At 37.7% G+C, this 18,750-nt stretch overlaps 1 protein-coding gene across 1 annotated transcript in view; it reads left to right on the forward strand.

Annotated features, from left to right (window-relative positions):
- The window catches only part of COL19A1 (collagen type XIX alpha 1 chain), a 364,353-nt gene that overhangs the window by 201,645 nt on the left and 143,958 nt on the right, over nt 1-18,750 (forward strand). The window contains exon 14 of the mRNA XM_060114554.1: nt 1,993-2,046. Within this exon, the coding sequence (XP_059970537.1) occupies nt 1,993-2,046 (54 nt within the window). The remainder of the gene's footprint in view (nt 1-1,992; nt 2,047-18,750) is intronic.

The following is an 18,750-nucleotide window of genomic DNA, read 5'->3' on the forward strand; positions in this document are numbered from 1 at the left end:
GGTGAGCAAAGCCTCTCAGGCCAGTGAGTGCCGGTCGGCACCGATCCTCTGTGCGGGAATCTCTCTCCCTTTGCCCTCCGCACCCCTGTTGTTGTGCTCTCCTCTGCGGGCCCGAAGCTCCCCGCCTCCGCCACCCGCAGCCTCTGCCCGCGAAGGGACTCCTAGTATGTGGAAACCTTTCCTCCTTCACGGCTCCCTCCCACTGGTGCAGGTCCCGTCCCTATTCTTTTGTCTCTGTTTTTTCTTTTTTCTTTTGCCCTACCCAGGTACGTGGGGCGTTTCTTGCCTTTTGGGAGGTCTGAGGTCTTCTGCCAGCGTTCAGTAGGTGTTCTGTAGGAGTTGTTCCACGTGTAGATGTATTTCTGACGTATTTGTGGGGAGAAAGGTGATCTCCATGTCTTACTCTTCCGCCGTCTTGAACCATACATATATTTAAAACCCTTTGAACAGTACTGGCTTTACCAAAAAGCTTTTTTTTTTTTAACAGTGAATTGATTTCCCATTATGATTTTTTTTTCACTCAGACATTAACAGGCACCTAGTGTTGAGTAAGACACTGATTCTACCTGTTATCCTTAGAGCCTGGTGAATCATTACCTGAATAATCTTTTAAATAGACTTATGATAAGTACTTTAAAGAACAAGTACAAGACACCCTACGACTGATGAAACAAGGCATTCATCTCTTCATGTGGCCAACCAGAGGAGGTCAGGCTGGGTTTTCGGGTTTGGCTGTGCTGTGTAGGATGGGGGGGTCCATGTCTAGTGTCACCCAGGAGGCTCTCATAGATGAGCAAGCAAGAAGGGTGATGTAGCAGAAGGTTGAAGGGAGATAATAGCTGGATCCAAATCTCTTGTGGAGCTACAGCAATTGGACTTGGTGACTGGATGTGAAAGAGAAGTGAGAGAGGCAGGTATGGAGGACAAGTTATAGATTCCTGGCAGGAGCCCTAGCAGGATGGTGCATGGGTTTACAGAGTTGGGCGATGCTGGAAGAGGACCCAGTTTTGGTGGGAGGGTCCTAGATGTGGTGTCACTGTGCTAAATTCAAATGCTGGTGAGAGAGTGGAGTGGGCACATCCGGCAGGCAGTTGGATGTGTGGACCTGCAACTCAGAGATAAGCTGAGTTATAAATCTTGGCATCATTAGCCTGGAGAATCCAAAGCCCATGATATATGAGACCATGGTGGGAGAGTGCAGACTGGGAAGAAAACGGACCTAAACCCTCACACTGAAAGGTTGAATAGGGAAGGAGGAAGCAGCGGGGGAGACTAAGAAGCTTTCAGAGAGGTAACAAGCAGTCAATGCCAGAGACTTTAAAATCAGCAGTGTCATCATTTTGCTTTTCATGATGAGTGAGAATTCCTGTGTAATAGTAACTGTCTGTGAGAACCAGGGTATTGACTTTGGGATTCATGCACCTGGGATTTCCTGGGCCTTTTTTATAACTGAAAGAAACATTGTTATTTTTTCTGCCACTTGACAATGTTATGAGAAAGTATTAAATAATGTCTATGATGCTAAAAATTAAACGTTATGAGTAGATGAATGCTGAAGCCAACGTCATAACTAGGTGGTCTCTTAGCGGATAGTCACAGAGCCACTCTCAACCAAAAATGCCATTGCATTTATAGAGTTTAAATGTATGAAGCAGCATTTTTTTCTGCCTGCAAATACTGTTACCATTTATTGATGGCGGTTTGATAAAACATGGTTCCAATCATATGGGAGTCGCCACTGGGGGTGAACACTGCGCCTCACACGTGGTTAGGAATCACCTTTTTTTTTCTTTTCTGGTGTTAACTCCAAAGATAAACCAGTCAAAGGACAACTCATCATTATTAATGTATTAGGTAGCCTAGGCTTGGAAGAGTTCGAATCACTTTAAAAGTTTTCTATAATCAGTAAAATAGGTATTAATTTTCACAACATTCTTTGCAACGCAGGTATACTTGAAACAATCTATTAGTATGTGTTGTTTTTCCTCCTAGGGCTCCCTGGGAATCCAAGGCCCCCAAGGTCCACCTGGAAAAGAGGGTCAGAGGGTAAGTAAACACAGAGCAACTGGCAGGCATTACTAACTCAGGGGTTACTTATTTCTGAACACTTATAAAAAGAAAATCAAAATACAGCAAGCAGATGGGCTTGAGGAAAAATATCAACTACCTGAAAGCCGAAATTTGAGATTTGAGATTTTGACAGCACTTTTACAATCAAGAAAATTCTATATATTTTCCAGATTGGCAGCACAAATGTGGAAATATAATTTGGGTGAAATGAATTAACCATAAATTTTTTTTTTTTTTCTTTTTTTTTTTTTACATATACATATGTTCCCATATCCCCTCCCTTTTGCGTCTCCCTCCCACCCTCCCTATCCCACCCCTCCAGGCGGTCACAAACAACCGAGCTGATCTCCCTGTGCTATGCGGCTGCTTCCCACTAGCTATCTACCTTACGTTTGGTAGTGTATATATGTCCATGCCGCTCTTTCACTTTGTCACAGCTTACCCTTCCCCCTCCCCATATCCTCAAGTCCATGCTCTAGTAGGTCTGTGTCTTTATTCCTGTCTTACCCCTATGTTCTTGATGACATTTTTTTCTTAAATTCCATATATATGTGTCAGCATACAGTATTTGTCTTTCTCTTTCTGACTTACTTCACTCTGTATGACAGACTCTAGGTCCATCCACCTCATTACAAATAGCTCAATTTCATTTCTTTTTATGGCTGAGTAATATTCCATTGTATATATGTGCCACATCTTCTTTATCCATTCATCCGATGATGGACACTTAGGTTGTTTCCATCTCCGGGCTATTGTAAATAGGGCTGCTATGAACATTTTGGTACATGTCTCTTTTTGAATTATGGTTTTCTCAGGGTATATGCCCAGTAGTGGGATTGCTGGGTCATATGGTAGTTCTATTTGTAGTTTTTTAAGGAACCTCCATACCGTTCTCCATAGTGGCTGTACCAATTCACATTCCCACCAGCAGTGCAAGAGGGTTCCCTTTTTTCCACACCCTCTCCAGCATTTATTGTTTCTAGATTTTTTGATGATGGCCATTCTGACTGGTGTGAGATGATATCTCATTGTAGTTTTGATTTGCATTTCTCTAATGAGTAAAGATGTTGAGCATCCTTTCATGTGTTTGTTGGCTGTCTGTATATCTTTTGTGGAGAAATGTCTATTTAGGTCTTCTGCCCATTTTTGGATTGGGTTGTTTGTTTTTTTGCTATTGAGCTGCATGAGCTGCTTATAAATTTTGGAGATTAATCCTTTGTCAGTTGCTTCATTTGCAAATATTTTCTCCCATTCTGAGGGTTGTCTTTTCGTCTTGTTTATGGTTTCCTTTGCTGTGCAAAAGCTTTGAAGTTTCATTAGGTCCCATGTGTTTATTTTTGTCTTTATTTCCATTTCTCTAGGGGGTGGGTCAAAAAGGATCTTGCTGTGATTTATGTCATAGAGTGTTCTGCCTATGTTTTCCTCTAGGAGTTTGATAGTGTCTGGCCTTACATTTAGGTCTTTAATCCATTTTGAGCTAATTTTTGTGTATGGTGTTAGGGAATGATCTAATCTCATACTTTTACATGTCCCTGTCCAGTTTTCCCAGCACCACTTATTGAAGAGACTGTCCTTTCTCCACTGTACATTCCTGCCTCCTTTATCAAAGATAAGGTGACCATATGTCCGTGGGTTTATCTCTGGGCTTTCTATCCTGTTCCATTGATCTATCTTTCTGTTTTTGTGCCAGTACCATACTGTCTTGATTACTGTAGCTTTGTAGTATAGTCTGAAGTCAGGGAGCCTGATTCCTCCAGCTCCGTTTTTCGTTCTCAAGATTGCTTTGGCTATTCGGGGACTTTTGTGTTTCCATACAAATTGTGAAATTTTTTGTTCTAGTTCTGTGAAAAATGCCATTGGTAGTTTGATAGGTATTGCATTGAATCTGTAGATTGCTTTGGGTAGTAGAGTCATTTTCACAGTGTTGATTCTTCCAATCCAAGAACATGGTACATCTCTCCATCTATTTGTATCATCTTTAATTTCTTTCAGCAGTGTCTTATAATTTTCTGCATACAGGTCTTTTGTCTCCTTAGGTAGGTTTATTCCTAGATATTTTATTCTTTTTGTTGCAATGGTAAATGGGAGTGTTTCCTTGATTTCACTTTCAGATTTTTCATCATTAGTATATAGAAATGCCAGAGATTTCTGTGCATTAATTTTGTATCCTGCAACTTTACCAAATTCATTGATTAGCTCTAGTAGTTTTCTGGTAGCATCTTTAGGATTCTCTATGTATAGTATCATGTCATCTGCAAACAGTGACAGCTTTACTTCTTCTTTTCCCATTTGGATTCCTTTTATTTCCTTTTCTTCTCTGATTGCTGTGGCTAAAACTTCCAAAACTATGTTGAATAAGAGTGGTGAGAGTGGGCAACCTTGTCTTGTTCCTGATCTTAGTGGAAATGGTTTCAGTTTTTCACCATTGAGGACAATGCTGGCTGTGGGTTTGTCATATATGGCCTTTATTATGTTGAGGAAAGTTCCCTCTATGCCTACTTTCTGCAGGGTTTTTATCATAAATGGGTGTTGAATTTTGTCAAAAGCTTTCTCTGCATCTATTGAGATGATCATATGGTTTTTCTCCTTCAGTTTGTTAATATGGTGTATCACATTGATTGATTTGCGTATATTGAAGAATCCTTGCATTCCTGGAATAAACCCCACTTGATCATGGTGTATGATCCTTTTAATGTGCTGTTGGATTCTGTTTGCTAGTATTTTGTTGAGGATTTTTGCATCTATGTTCATCAGTGATATTGGCCTGTAGTTTTCTTTCTTTGTGACATCCTTGTCTGGTTTTGGTATCAAGGTGATGGTGGCCTCGTAGAATGAGTTTGGGAGTGTTCCTCCCTCGGCTATATTTTGGAAGAGTTTGAGAAGGATAGGTGTTAGCTCTTCTCTAAATGCTTGATAGAATTCGCCTGTGAAGCCATCTGGTCCTGGGCTTTTGTTTGTTGGAAGATTTTTAATCACAGTTTCAATTTCAGTGCTTGTGATTGGTCTGTTCATATTTTCTATTTCTTCCTGATTCAGTCTTGGCAGGTTGTGCATTTCTAAGAATTTGTCCATTTCTTCCAGGTTGTCCATTTTATTGGCATAGAGTTGCTTATAGTAATCTCTCATGATCTTTTGTATTTCTGCAGTGTCAGTTGTTACTTCTCCTTTTTCATTTCTAATTCTATTGATTTGAGTCTTCTCCCTTTTTTTCTTGATGAGTCTGGCTAATGGTTTATCAATTTTGTTTATCTTCTCAAAGAACCAGCTTTTAGTTTTATTGATCTTTGCTATCGTTTCCTTCATTTCTTTTTCATTTATTTCTGATCTGATTTTTATGATTTCTTTCCTTCTGCTAACTTTGGGATGTTTTTGTTCTTCTTTCTCTAATTGCTTTAGGTGCAAGGTTAGGTTGTTTATTCGAGATATTTCCTGTTTCTTAAGGTGGGATTGTATTGCCATAAACTTCCCTCTTAGAACTGCTTTTGCTGCATCCCATAGGTTTTGGGTCGTCGTGTCTCCATTGTCATTTGTTTCTAGGTATTTTTTAATTTCCTCTTTGATTTCTTCAGTGATCACTTCGTTATTAAGTAGTGTATTGTTTAGCCTCCATGTGTTTGTATGTTTTACAGCTCTTTTCCTGTAATTGATATCTAGTCTCATAGCATTGTGGTCGGAAAAGATACTTGATACAATTTCAATTTTCTTAAATTTACCAAGGCTTGATTTGTGACCCAAGATATGATCTATCCTGGAGAATGTTCCATGAGCACTTGAGAAAAATGTGTATTCTGTTGTTTTTGGATGGAATGTCCTATAAATATCAATTAAGTCCATCTTGTTTAATGTATCATTTAAAGCTTGTGTTTCCTTATTTATTTTCATTTTGGATGACCTGTCCATTGGTGAAAGTGGGGTGTTAAAGTCCCCTACTATGATTGTGTTACTGTCGATTTCTCCTTTTATGGCTGTTAATATTTCCCTTATGTATTGAGGTGCTCCTATGTTGGGTGCATAAATATTTACAATTGTTATATCTTCTTCTTGGATTGATCCCTTGATCATTATGTAGTGTCCTTCTTTGTCTCTTCTAGTAGTCTTTATTTTAAAGTCTATTTTGTCTGATATGAGAATTGCTACTCCAGCTTGAATTAACCATAATTTGATCTGGAGCACGTTGGTCCTATTTTGGGGTTTTTGAGTTAAGCTCATCTTTACAGAGTTAAGTTTGATGGGTTATATTTGTGGAGTTCTAGCCTGTTCATGAATTCTGTAAAGACTGTGGATATTAACTACATTTTTTAGCCACATTAAATTCTTGACATTAGTGACTCTTTGTAGTTACTTTCCTGCCTTTGAGATAAAGTATGTAGTATGTGGATACATCGTACTTGCTGTGGGAGTATAACAATCACCTTCCAGGGCAGTTAGGCTTACTGGCTCCCCCAAAAGGAACCCCTGCATTGACAAATAATTGGTCAGCTCTGCATGAACACTTTATGCAAGGGGGCACCCCATTCTTGTCACTAATGGTTATTAACTGTTTTCAAATCATGTTAAAGTCTCCGAACATTTTATGTGTGCTTTCTTATAGGAGTAGTATTTTGAACTTTTGTTACCTTATGGTTGAGAGTTGTGTAACTCACAGAGTGTAGATGACTTGCCTAAGGTCATAGAACTACTAAAAAGTCGAGCCAGGACTTGAATTTGGGGCTTCTGGCTTTGGATACCATGTTCTCTTGTACTGTCTCAGTCTATGAGCCCCAAATCTCTTTTCAGTCATTTAAATTTATTATTCCCAGTTCTGCCCACTGGACTAGATGATGTCTAAGTTTTCTCAGTTAGAACATTTCTATGTCCAGTTTTTATTCCCAGTGGCTATTTCAGTGAACAAAAAGGGCTTAATAAGTTTTGATGGCTAAGAAAATAAAAGGGAAAATGTTGTGAATAATAGCTAATATTTATCAGCTACCTACAATGTGTTAAATCATTCATATTTCATTTATTTCTCACAATAGCTCTGTGAAGTAAGTTCTACTCTAGCCCTCACAGAGAAAACTGAGTTCGAACACTTTGCTAGTAAGTGGACTATGCTGATATTTTAAAATTATTTACAAAGTAGTCACATTTGGGTTCTAGTCTCAACACCTATGTGTACAATTATAGTTTCCCCTTTTAGCTCTCCAGCACCTCTCTATCCAAGAGTTCATTAATCCATGTGATCAATGTTTTAAATAGCCTTGGGGAAGCATAGACGATTACTTCCCTAGATCTATGTTTTTGAGGCTGCCTTAAGCGTTTTCACCCACTGGGGGCAGAGGACTAGATGAAATGATCACGTGAAGTTAATTTCCAGGCTTCTTATTCTATTTTCTCACAGTAATGACCAAGATGTCTGTTGTATCTAGGACCATGTTTCTGAATTAATTTCTGTCTGCAGCATCCAGGGAACATTTTCCTTCTAGTAACTACCCCTTCCTGGAAACTGAGTGATAAATTATACTCCCTAGTTTATATCCAAAATACAAAAGGAACTCATGCAACTCAGTAGCAAAAAAACCCAATAACCCCATTTAAAAATGGGCAAAGGACCTGAATAGACACTTCTCTAAAGAAGACATACCCATGGACAACAGGTATATGAAAAGGTAGCTAATCATCAAAGAAATGCAAATCAAAAGCACAGTGAGCTATCTCCTCACACCAGCTAGAATGGCTAGTATCAGAAAGACAAGAGATAAGAAGAGTTGGCCAGGGTGTGGGGAATAGGGAACCCTCGTGCACTGTTGGTGGGAATGTAAACTGGTACAGCCAGTGTGGAAAAGAGTATGGAGGTTCCTCCAAAAAAAGTAAAAATAGAACTACCTTACAATCCAGCACTCCCACTTCTGGGTGTATCTCTAAAGGGAGGAAATCAGTATTTTGAAGAGATATGCATACTCCCATGATATGGAAACTACCTAAAGGTCTATTGACAGATGAATGGATAAAGAAAATGTGATTACACACACACACACACACACACACACACAGTGGAATATTATTCAGCCTTAATAAAGAAGTAGATCTTGCCACTTGCGATAACATGGAGGAACCTGGAGGACTTTATGCTACATGAAAGAAGCCAGACACAGAAAGACAAATACGCCTCTGCATGTGGAATCTGAGAATGTAAAATCCATAGAAACAGAGAGTAGACTGGTGGTTACTGGAGGCTGAGGGGAGAAGGGGGTAAGAGAAGATGTCAGTCAAGGGATACGATTTTTAGTTATACAAGATGGATAAGTTCTGGGGATTTAATGTACAACAATGAGACTGTAGTTAATATTGTGTTGTATACTTGAAATTGGCTAAAAGGGTAGATCTTAAGTGTTTCCACCACAAAAAAGTAACTATTTGTGAGGGGATGGATATGTTAATTTGCTTGATTGTGGTGACCTTCAAAATGCGTTAGTATATCAGATCAAGTTGTATACCTTAAATATATAAAATTTTAATTGTCAGCAATAACTCAGTAAAGTACAATGATAAATAGGTTTTTAATTTCAACTCCAAAAATAACCCTAGGTAGTTTGAGATGGAAATTATGGAGTGAGGTGGGTGAAGCTAGGCAGCATGTCTGAATTCTTCCCCCTATGGCAGAGCTTTTTTTTTTTTAATTTTGTGTGGTAAGAACATTTAACATGAGGTCATCTCTCTTAACGAATTTTAAGCATACAAGGAAATTGTACTTCTGACTTGTACTGACATGTGGTCAATTCAAGGTGCCTCCTCCTTTATTTTAATGAAAACTTCTTCCCAGTCAGATCTTCATCCATCCTGCAATTGTGCAGTTGTCTTTCTTTATCACAGAGTAGGAATTGACCCTTATGATTGTTAAATTTCATCTTCTGGATTTTAGTTTCTAATACCATTCTATTGTGTTATTTTCCGGTGAAATAGCTCCCAGATTTACATAACCTTAAATTTTGATAAGCCTACTCTTTGAATCTTCATTCATATCACTAATAAATCCTGAGCAGAACAGGGCCTGAAAACTCTGAGTAACACCAGCAAAGCTGCCATCTTCTCTACCATTGATATTCGTGTGACATGATACAAGTCATGTACAAATATATTCGGACTCTCCCTCCTTCCAACCCACATTTCTTAATTTGGCTTGTAAGATAATTAAGAGAGTCTTTGTCAGACTAGCTGAAATGAAAAATATTCAGATGAGGCTCTTTGAAAATAGTAATGCTTCAAATTGAAATTGTACCCTAACGAAGCTTACATTTCAGAAGAAGGTGAGTTAAAGAATAAATTAAACTTATGTAGTCTTCATGACAATTTTGGAGGAACTTATTCAAATTGTAAAGTTCAACCACTATATTACGCAAATTTACTCCATTTATAAATATGTATAGTTCAGATAATTTTATATTACTTTTATTATAACTTATCAATGAGTAACTGTCAGAAACTAAGGAATGTAATAGAATTTTGTAGATAATGTTAGGCAAGGTTTATCATTATTACTACTGCTCTTTCACAAATGCCTTGTTTATAGAGGAGAGCATTTAGATCAGGTGTTATTTATGTTATACACATTTACAAATGATTATTTCTGAATGTACTCAGGGATTTATTCTGCTCTTTCAGCTACTTAAAAGTGAAGCAGATTAAAGAAAAAAGCATTCTTACATATGTACATTTAGACCTTAGTGCCAGCATTTCTTCTCTGCTCAAGAGTTAGGCAGCACTCACCTCTTTTGGACATGCACATGTACATGCATATGCATATGTGTGTGTGAGCATATACACAGACAGACACACACACACTGAAAGCTAAGACCTGTCATTTTTCACTTCACTGAATTTTGCACTAGAAAACAACAGAAAAATCTAGGAATTTAAAATTCTTTTCTATTGACCCATTGTCAAGAAAACTCATATTTTGATTACATGTGTTTGATCAGGAATGAATTGACTATCACTAAGTTTATCGAAATGAAATATAAAATATGTGCAAGTTCAGGCACCTTACTCCTAGGCATAATGTCTTTAAGGAAAGTAGAAGAAATCATTGATTTGTTGGTTTTCCTCAATGATTAAATAGATACTAGCCTGTATTCTACTAATATCTCTCAATTATGGTGAGTTTCAAACATAATTGTCACATGTAAGCATACCAAACATTATAGAACATTTGAATAATACTACTAATAATACCAGTGTTATTTTAGTAAGGCTTAAATAAATATGATAAATAGAAAAAATTTTTCTCTTTAACCCTTTGTGTAGAGTTTTCTATAAGCACGATAAGAATATTATTTTTTCCCAAGTACCACACCAAAATTCTGTTTGAAATTTTCATTAGTTGACTTTATTCTCTTTATTGTCTTGTAAGCTACTAAATTTTAGATAAGTGTTCATTTAATAAAACATAGTATGCTTCTTGTACTTAAAAGCTGCTGGTAACCATAACGGTGTTGGGTGGGGATATATATCTGAAATTTGTGGCCTTTTTTTTTTCTTAACCTCCTTATTTCTTATTTGAATCTCTTATATGCCATTGTTTTTTCCGTTTGTTATCTTTTTGAAGTCCTACAAGTGAAACATTTGGCTGGCATATTTTGGGATCTCACATCCTTTACAGATTAACACATTTTTAAAAATTCAGCTAATGTTGAATATTGAGCCTGAGTCACAGATGAGAGTATCTCAGTAGCAGGTGAGAGTATGTCGCAGGTGAGAGTATGTGAGAGTATGTAAGGGAAAGCAGCATGGGGACCACCTGCCTGGACACCAAGGGCATGTCCAGCCCATGATGGCAGAGAAAGACCAGCAGGGAGACCGGGATACTGCAGGGCCAGGAAGTCAACAGAAGAGCCTTTCAAGATGCATGGAGGGTTCAACAGCATTAAAATTTGGAACAAATTTGGGGGAGGGATACTGGATAAAAGGAGATGTGGGGGCTTCTCTGGTGGCACAGTGCTTGAGAGTCTGCCTGCCGATGCAGGGCACACGGGTTCGTGCCCCGGTCCGGGAGGATCCCACATGCCATGGAGCGGCTGGGCCCGTGAGCCATGGCCGCTGAGCCTGCACGTCCGGAGCCTGCGCTCTGCAACGGGAGAGGCCACAACAGTGAGAGGCCCGCGTACTGAAAAAAAAAAAAAAAAAAAAAAAAAAGGAGAGGTGGCTGGAATTGGTACCAGCTGAGAGAGGAGTTTTAGTTGAATAAATAAATGGGAGAGCGTTAGAAACAAAAATTGCAAGAAAAGATGTGAGGGAATTAGGGGGTGAATTGTGAGGAAGGAGAGGCAGCAATGGGGAATCTGGGAGAAAGAGAAGGACGGAAATTGGATGTGAGCCCAAGAAAGTGTCTTGATGAAAAGTGGAATATTTCAGACGGCTGAGCATGTTTGTGGAAGTTTACATGAGACATCTCAAAAGAACTGGCATTTATAAAAAATCCGCTCTAAGATGTAGATTCCTTATAGGATTTCCTAATATTCCTAATACCCAAAACATAAAAAATAAGTATCATTTTAATGTAACCTTGGATTTCTCCTTTATAGTCACATTAAAGTGCATGTCTGAACAATCTCAGGGCCTTTTGTTAAAGTCCCTCTGGGTCTCTGAAAGAACATTTATTGGTGAATCAGCTAGAGACTGCCCCGACCAGAAGTTTGTTCGGCTGGACCAAGATGACACCACATTCTTGCATTCTTTGTTGCTAGACCCTAATTTTGATCCTGAATAGAAATTTTATATTTTAAATGCCTTACAAGCCACCTCGTGTCTTTTATTTTAATTAACTTTTATTGGAGTATAGTTGCTTTACAATGTTGTGTGTGTTTCTACTGTACAGCAAAATGAGTCAGCTATACATATACATATATCCCCTCCTTTCTGGATTTCCTTCCCATTTAGGTCGCCACAGTGCGTTAAGTAGAGCTCCCTGTACTATACAGTATGTTCTCATTAGTTATCTATTTTATACATAGTATCAATAGTGTATATGTGTCAATCCCAATCTCCCAATTCCTCCCACGTCTTCATTGGTATCCGTACATTTTTTCTCTATGTCTGTGTCTTTATTTCTGCTTTTCAAATAATGTCATGTATACAATTTTTCTAGATACCACATATATGCCTTTAAATACAATACTTGTCTTTCTCCTTCTGACTTACTTCACTCTGTATGACACTCTCTAGGTCCATCCACATCTCTACAAATGACGCAATTTCATTCCTTTTGATGGTTGAGTAATATTCCATTGTATATATGTGCCACATCTTCTTCATCCATTCCTCTGTTGATGAATATTTAGGTTGCTTCCATGTACTGGCTATTGTAAATCGTGCTGCTATGTCAGTTTAGCTTCTCTGACTGTGCTTGTCCTTTTTTTTTTTTCATTTTTATTCCTTCCAGGCAGCCATCCATTTAATTGCCTCCTTTTAACATTTTTGTGCAGATTCTACTTTTTTTACTCTCCCTTGAAGTGCTTGCTCCAAGCCACTCTGAACCCTGTGTCTGGGGTCAGGGTTCCTTGTGTCCTAAACAGCATGGAGAACTCACCCTACTTAGGGTGTGTCCCATCAGGGTGCATCCTTCCGCACCAGCACAGACTTGATGGCAAAGGAACAGAGTCATATTTCCTTCACGAGGGGGGAGTCTGATGGTCAGTCGTGCAAAGACACAGAGGACAGGGCAGGCCATGTGTCTGCTGGCTTCTTAGTGTGTAAGCAACATAGGGGATTATATGGAGGCAATTCAGATCACCTGGATTTAAACTCCAGCCTCACCACTCTTAGCTTTGTGATCTTGGGCAAGTTCCTCAGCCTCTCTGCTGCTCCGTTTCCTCACTTAGAAGATGGAGATTCTAATAACCCCTACCTACCTGGCAGAGTTGTTGAAAGGCGTGTGCCAGGTAGGGGTTAGCTGTTGTTGCGACTCTCACCTGCGGCCTGCTAATCTGAAGCTGTGTGCAGACGGGAAAGGAAGTATGTGAACTCAGAGTATTAGGACTTGATTAATGAGAATGTCTAATTGGTCAAGAAAAACTACTACTGAAAGTAAAATGACTGCTTTAACTACCACTCCGTTGAACTCATTTTATTTAATTACTTGAATTCTTACTTTATCTGGTTGTCCATGCTCATGTTCTAATGCCCCAGAAGCTTTATGAAGCCCAGTGTTTATCCAGTTTCACAATAAACTTAAGTATATTAACAAGTTCGGAAATGTCGAGTAGATTAAGTCGTTTTCCTTGAAGAAGCAGAGATGAGTGTCCTCATTGTGGAGTAGCTGAGACCTTAATGTTTGTTTTGTGAACAAATTTGTGCTGATCATGTATAAATTCACTAAGGCATTCATGGAAAAACAACTTGTTCTTCTTTCGGCTTGTTTGTTTCTGAGCTGGCTTACATGCATTACCTAAGGCAACACAAGTACCATAATTATGTTCTCATAATTAGTGAGTTACATGCATCTCCTTAGGAAAAAGGACGTCGAAATCACTGCTTCTGTGAAATCAGTGCACACCACAGGACTCATCCAAGTAAAATTTTCCTTAAGCTGAATTGTTTTTATGGGGGTTGAGGTATTTTTCAAGTGAAATTATGCCATTATGGCCTCACCATGACCAGTGGCGGCTTAAACAGAACACACACAAAGCCAGTAAAGCAGGTCAGAACTGTCTTGCAGTGTGGTAAACACAAGCATCTCTTCTTACTTAGGAGGGTGCTGACTTCAGAGCTGTAGAAAGACTTCAGAGTTTCAATGAAGTGAGTTCAGGGCCTGGTAGAAACCACTCTGATTTTCTGCAGTTGTAATTCCACTGTTTTACATGTGCTTGAACATGGGAGAGGAGACTTATAAAGAATGGATAGTGATGAACTTTCAGTTTCAGGAAGTAATTTGGTTAGTCGCACGTTAAGGTGAGGGAGAATATAAGACTGTCTTCTTATCTTTATGTGTTAAAACCAACAGTGCCCTTTAGAATGCATAGTGAGTGTGTCCATAATTCTGCTCACTCCCCAAATCACTGCCTGGTATCCTTGTACCAAGGATTAGTATTGCTAAGGGAAAAAAGTCAGCACATTATTTTAAAGAATACTTTTAACCCTGGTCCCATGTAGAACATAAATATGGAGGGAAAGCATCTTTTTTTGCTTGGGATCCATGTATAAATATGTAAACACACATGTTGTAACTAGCATCTTAGAGGTTTTGCGTCCTATAACTAGTGGTTTGTGTTTATTGCACGTCTTAAACTCCTTGGCATTCAGATGACATCTTTTTCCACTTCCTGTGATATTTCCTGAGGATTTCTTCTTAAGGATTAGAGAGTTTCGGAGAGATACCATCCATCTTTGACGCCATCTGCCATTTAGATGGGGAACTGGGAAAGTACGTACCCTGTTCAGGTCCAGAGAGCTATGCTGCTTTCCCACAACTCCTTTCATGAATGTGCAATACCAACATGAGACTCAGAGGACAGAAATCATTAAATCTCCATACCTGACTCCTGTATGCAGAGTTCTGTACCTGACTTTGGGGAACTGTTACTATTATTTCAGTACCTGATATTGCCAGCTTTGCCTTTATTTGGCTTTCTTTCTAGAAACTCACTTATCATTTAGGATTATCTAGTTATTCACAGTTTATCTATAAGACTATTAAAAATAACACTTATAAAATGTCAATATTACATAATTGAGAAAATGCTGAGTTAAATTAACCACTTAGTGAGAAAAGTATACTGTGGTATAATTTCTATGATATAATCATATGTTGGTTTATTTTTTTATTGAAGTGTAGTTGATTCACAATATTATATCAGTTTCAGGTGTATGATATAGTGATTTGATATTTTTATAGATTGTACTCCATTTAAGTTATTACAAAATATGGCTATATTCGCCTGTGCTGTACAACATATCCTTGTTGCTTATTATTTTATACATTATAGTTTGTACCCCTTAATCCCCTACCCCAATCTTGTGGTCCCCCCCCATCCCTCTCCCCACTGGTAACCACTAGTTTGTTCTCTATACCTGTGAGTCTATTTCTGTTTTGTTATATTCATTCGTTTGTTTTATTTTTTAGAGTCCACATATGAGTGGTAACATACAATATTTGTCTTTCTCTGTCCGACTTATTTCACTAAGCATAATAATCTCTAGGCCCATCTATGTTGCTGCAAATGGCAGAATTTCATTCATTTTTATTCCTCGGTAATTCCAATGTATATATATACCACACCTTCTTTATCTATTCATCTTGTTGATGACACTTAGTGTTGATGGACACTTAGGTTGCTTCCCTATCTTGGTTATTGTAGATAATGCTGCTATGAACATTGGGGTGCATGTATCTCATCAAATTAGTGTTTTTATTTTCTTTGGATGTATACCCAGATGGAATTGTAGGATCATATGGTAGTTCTATTTTTGGTTTTTTGAGGAACTTCCATACTGTTTTCCACAGTGGCTGCACCAATTTAAATTTCCACCAACAGTGTACAAGGGCTCCCTTTTCTCCACATCCTCACCAACACTTATTTGTGATCTTCTAGATGATAGCTATTCTCACAGGTGTGAGATGATATTTATTTGATTTGCATTTCTCCAGTGACTATAATGTTGAGCATCTTTTCATGTGCCTGTTGGCCATCCATATGCCTTGTTTAGAAAAATATCTATTCAGGTCTTCTGCCCATTTTTTAATTGAGTTGTTTGGACTTTTTTGATATTTAGTTGTATGAGCTGTATTTATATTTTGGATATTAACCCGTTATCAGTCATATCATTTGCAAATATTTTCTCCCGTTCAGTAGGTTGTCTTTTTGTTTTGTCAATGGTTTTATTTGATGTGCAAAAGCTTTTAAGTTTAATTAGGTCCAAGTTGTTTATTTTTGCTTTTGTTTCCTTTGCCTCAGGAGATAGATCCAAAAAATATTGCTATAATTTATGTCAAAAGAGTATTCTGCTCTTCTCTTCCAGAAGTTTTATGGTCTCCAGGCTTACATTTAGGTCTTTAATACATTTTGAGCTTAATTTTGTGTATGGTATGAGAAAATGTTCTGATGTCATTCTTTTACATTTAGCTGTCCAGTTTTCCCAGCAACACTTATTGGAAAGACAGTCTTTTATCCATTGCATAGTCTTGCCTCCATAGTCATTGATTAATTGACCATAAGTGTGTGGGTTTATTTCTGGGCTCTCTATTCTGTTCCATTGATCTATGTGTTTGTTTTTGTGCCAGTACCATACTGTTTTGATGACTGTAGCTTTATAGTAGGGTGTGAAGTCAGGGAGTGTGGTACCTCCAGCTTTGTTCTTTTTCCTCAAAATTGCTTTGTCAATTAGGGGTCTTTTGTGGGTCCATATAATTTTAGGATTATTTGTTCTAATTCTGTGAAAAATGTCACAGATATTTTGATAGGGATTACATTAAATCTGTAGATTGTTTTGGGTAGTATGGACATTTAAACAATATTAATTGTTCTAGTTAAAGCACATGGAATATCTTTCCATTTCTTGGTATCTTTTTCTGCATCTATTGAAACCAACATTTTATTCTTCAGTTTGTTAATATGGTGTATCACATTGATTTGTGGGTATTGAACTATCCTTGCTCCCTTGGAATAAATCACACTTGAGCATAGTGTATAGTATTCATAGTGATTCTTTTTATATATTGTGGAATTGGTTTGCTAATATTTTGTTCAGGATTTTTGCATCTATAGTCATCACAGATATTGGCATGTTATTTTCTTTTTTTGTAGTGTCTTTGTCTGGTTTTGATATCAGAGTAATGGTGGGCTCATAGAATGAATCTGGGAGTGTTCCCTCCTCTTCAGTTTTTTGCAATAGTTGGAGAAAGATAGGTATTAGCTCTTCTTTGTATGTTTGGTAGAATTCCCATGTGAAGCCATCCAGTCCTGGACTTTTGTTTGCTGGGAGATTTTTTTATTACAAATTCAATCTCACTACTAGTGATCAGTCTGTTCACATTGTCTATTTCTTCCTTATTCAGTCTTTGAAGGTTGTATGTTTCTAGAAATTTGTCCATTTCTTCTAGGTTGTCCAGTTTGTTGGCACATAACTATTTGTAGTATTCTCAAGATGTTTTGTGTCTCTATGATACCAGTTGTTATTTCTCTTATTTCTTATTTCATTTATTTGAGTCTTCTCTCTTTCTTTTTGATGAGTCTGGTTAAAGTTTTATTAATTTTGATTATTTAAAAGAAGAAAAACAGCTCTTGGTCTCTTAGATCTTTTCTATTGATTGTTGGTCTCTATTTTATTTATTTCCTGTTTGATCTTTATTATTTCCATCCTTCTTCTGACTTTGGGAAGAAGTTTGTTCTTCTTTTTCTAATTCCTTTACATGGTGGATTAGGTTGTTCATTTGAGACTTTTCTTATTTCTTGAGGTAGGCCTATATTTCATCCCATAGATTTTGGAGTGTTCTGTTTCCATTTTCATTTGCCTTGATGTATTTTCTGATTTCCTTTTTGATTTCTTCATTGACCCACTGGTTTTTCTTAGTAACATGTTGTTTAGTCTCCACTTGTTTGTGTTTCTCCAATTTTTCTTCCTGTAATTGATTTCTAGCTTCATACCATTGTGTTCACAAAAATATGCTTGTTATAATTTCTGTCCTTTAAATGTATTTAGATTTGTTTTGTAGCCTAGCATGTGATCTATCCTAGAGAAGTTTCATGTGCACTTGAGAAGAATGTGTACTCTTCTGCTTTTGGACAGAATGTCCTCTAGATATCTGTAAATCCATTTGGTCTGTTGTGGACCATGGCTGCCTTATTGACTTTCTGTCTGGATGATCTGTCCATTGATATAAGTAGGGTATTAAAGTCCTCTATTATTATCGTATTTTTGTCAATGTCTCCCTTTATGTCAGTTAATATTTGCTTTATATATTTAAGTGCTCCTGTTTTGGTTGCCTATACATTAACAAGTGTGATATCCTCTTCTTGTATTGATCCTTTTATCATTATATAATATCCTTGCTGTCTTTTATTATAGACTTCGCTTTAAAGTCTATTTTATCTGATATGAGTATTGCTATCCTCACTTTCTTGTCATTTCCATTTTCATGAAATATCTTTTTCCATCCCCTCATTTTCAGTCTGTATGTTCTTAGCTCTGAAGTAAGTCTCTTGTAAGCACCATATAGATGGGTCTTGTTTTTCATCTAACCAGCCACCCTATGACTTTACTGGATCATTTAGTGCGTTGACATTTAAAGTGCCTATTGATAGGTATGTACTTATTGCCATTCTGCTATTTATTTTCTCATTGTTTTTGTAGTTCTCTCTGTTCTTTTCTTCTTCTTTTAGTTTCTTCTCTTGTGGTTTGATAATTTTCTTTAGTGGTATGCTTGTATTCCTTTCTTTCTAGTTTTTGTGTACCTATTGTAGGTCCCTTTGTTTGTTTGTTTGTTTCATGGGATTTTTAACCCTCAGTCTTTCCCTGGAGGAAAAGGGAGAGTAGAGATGGTCCTTCCCAAAGTTCAGTTGCTGTAGGCAGCGCCTTTCAGTGTTTTCCCCAGGGCTTCCTCACCCTGGGTCTTCCCTGGAGGGCTGGAGATCAAGGAGGGCAGAGAGGATGCTCCCTTAACTTAACTTAGCTGTGGGCAGCTCCTTCTAGCTGGTTTCAAAGGATTTCTCA

This window comes from Mesoplodon densirostris, chromosome 12 (assembly GCF_025265405.1).
Source record: "Mesoplodon densirostris isolate mMesDen1 chromosome 12, mMesDen1 primary haplotype, whole genome shotgun sequence".
Taxonomy (NCBI): Eukaryota; Metazoa; Chordata; class Mammalia; order Artiodactyla; family Ziphiidae; genus Mesoplodon; species Mesoplodon densirostris.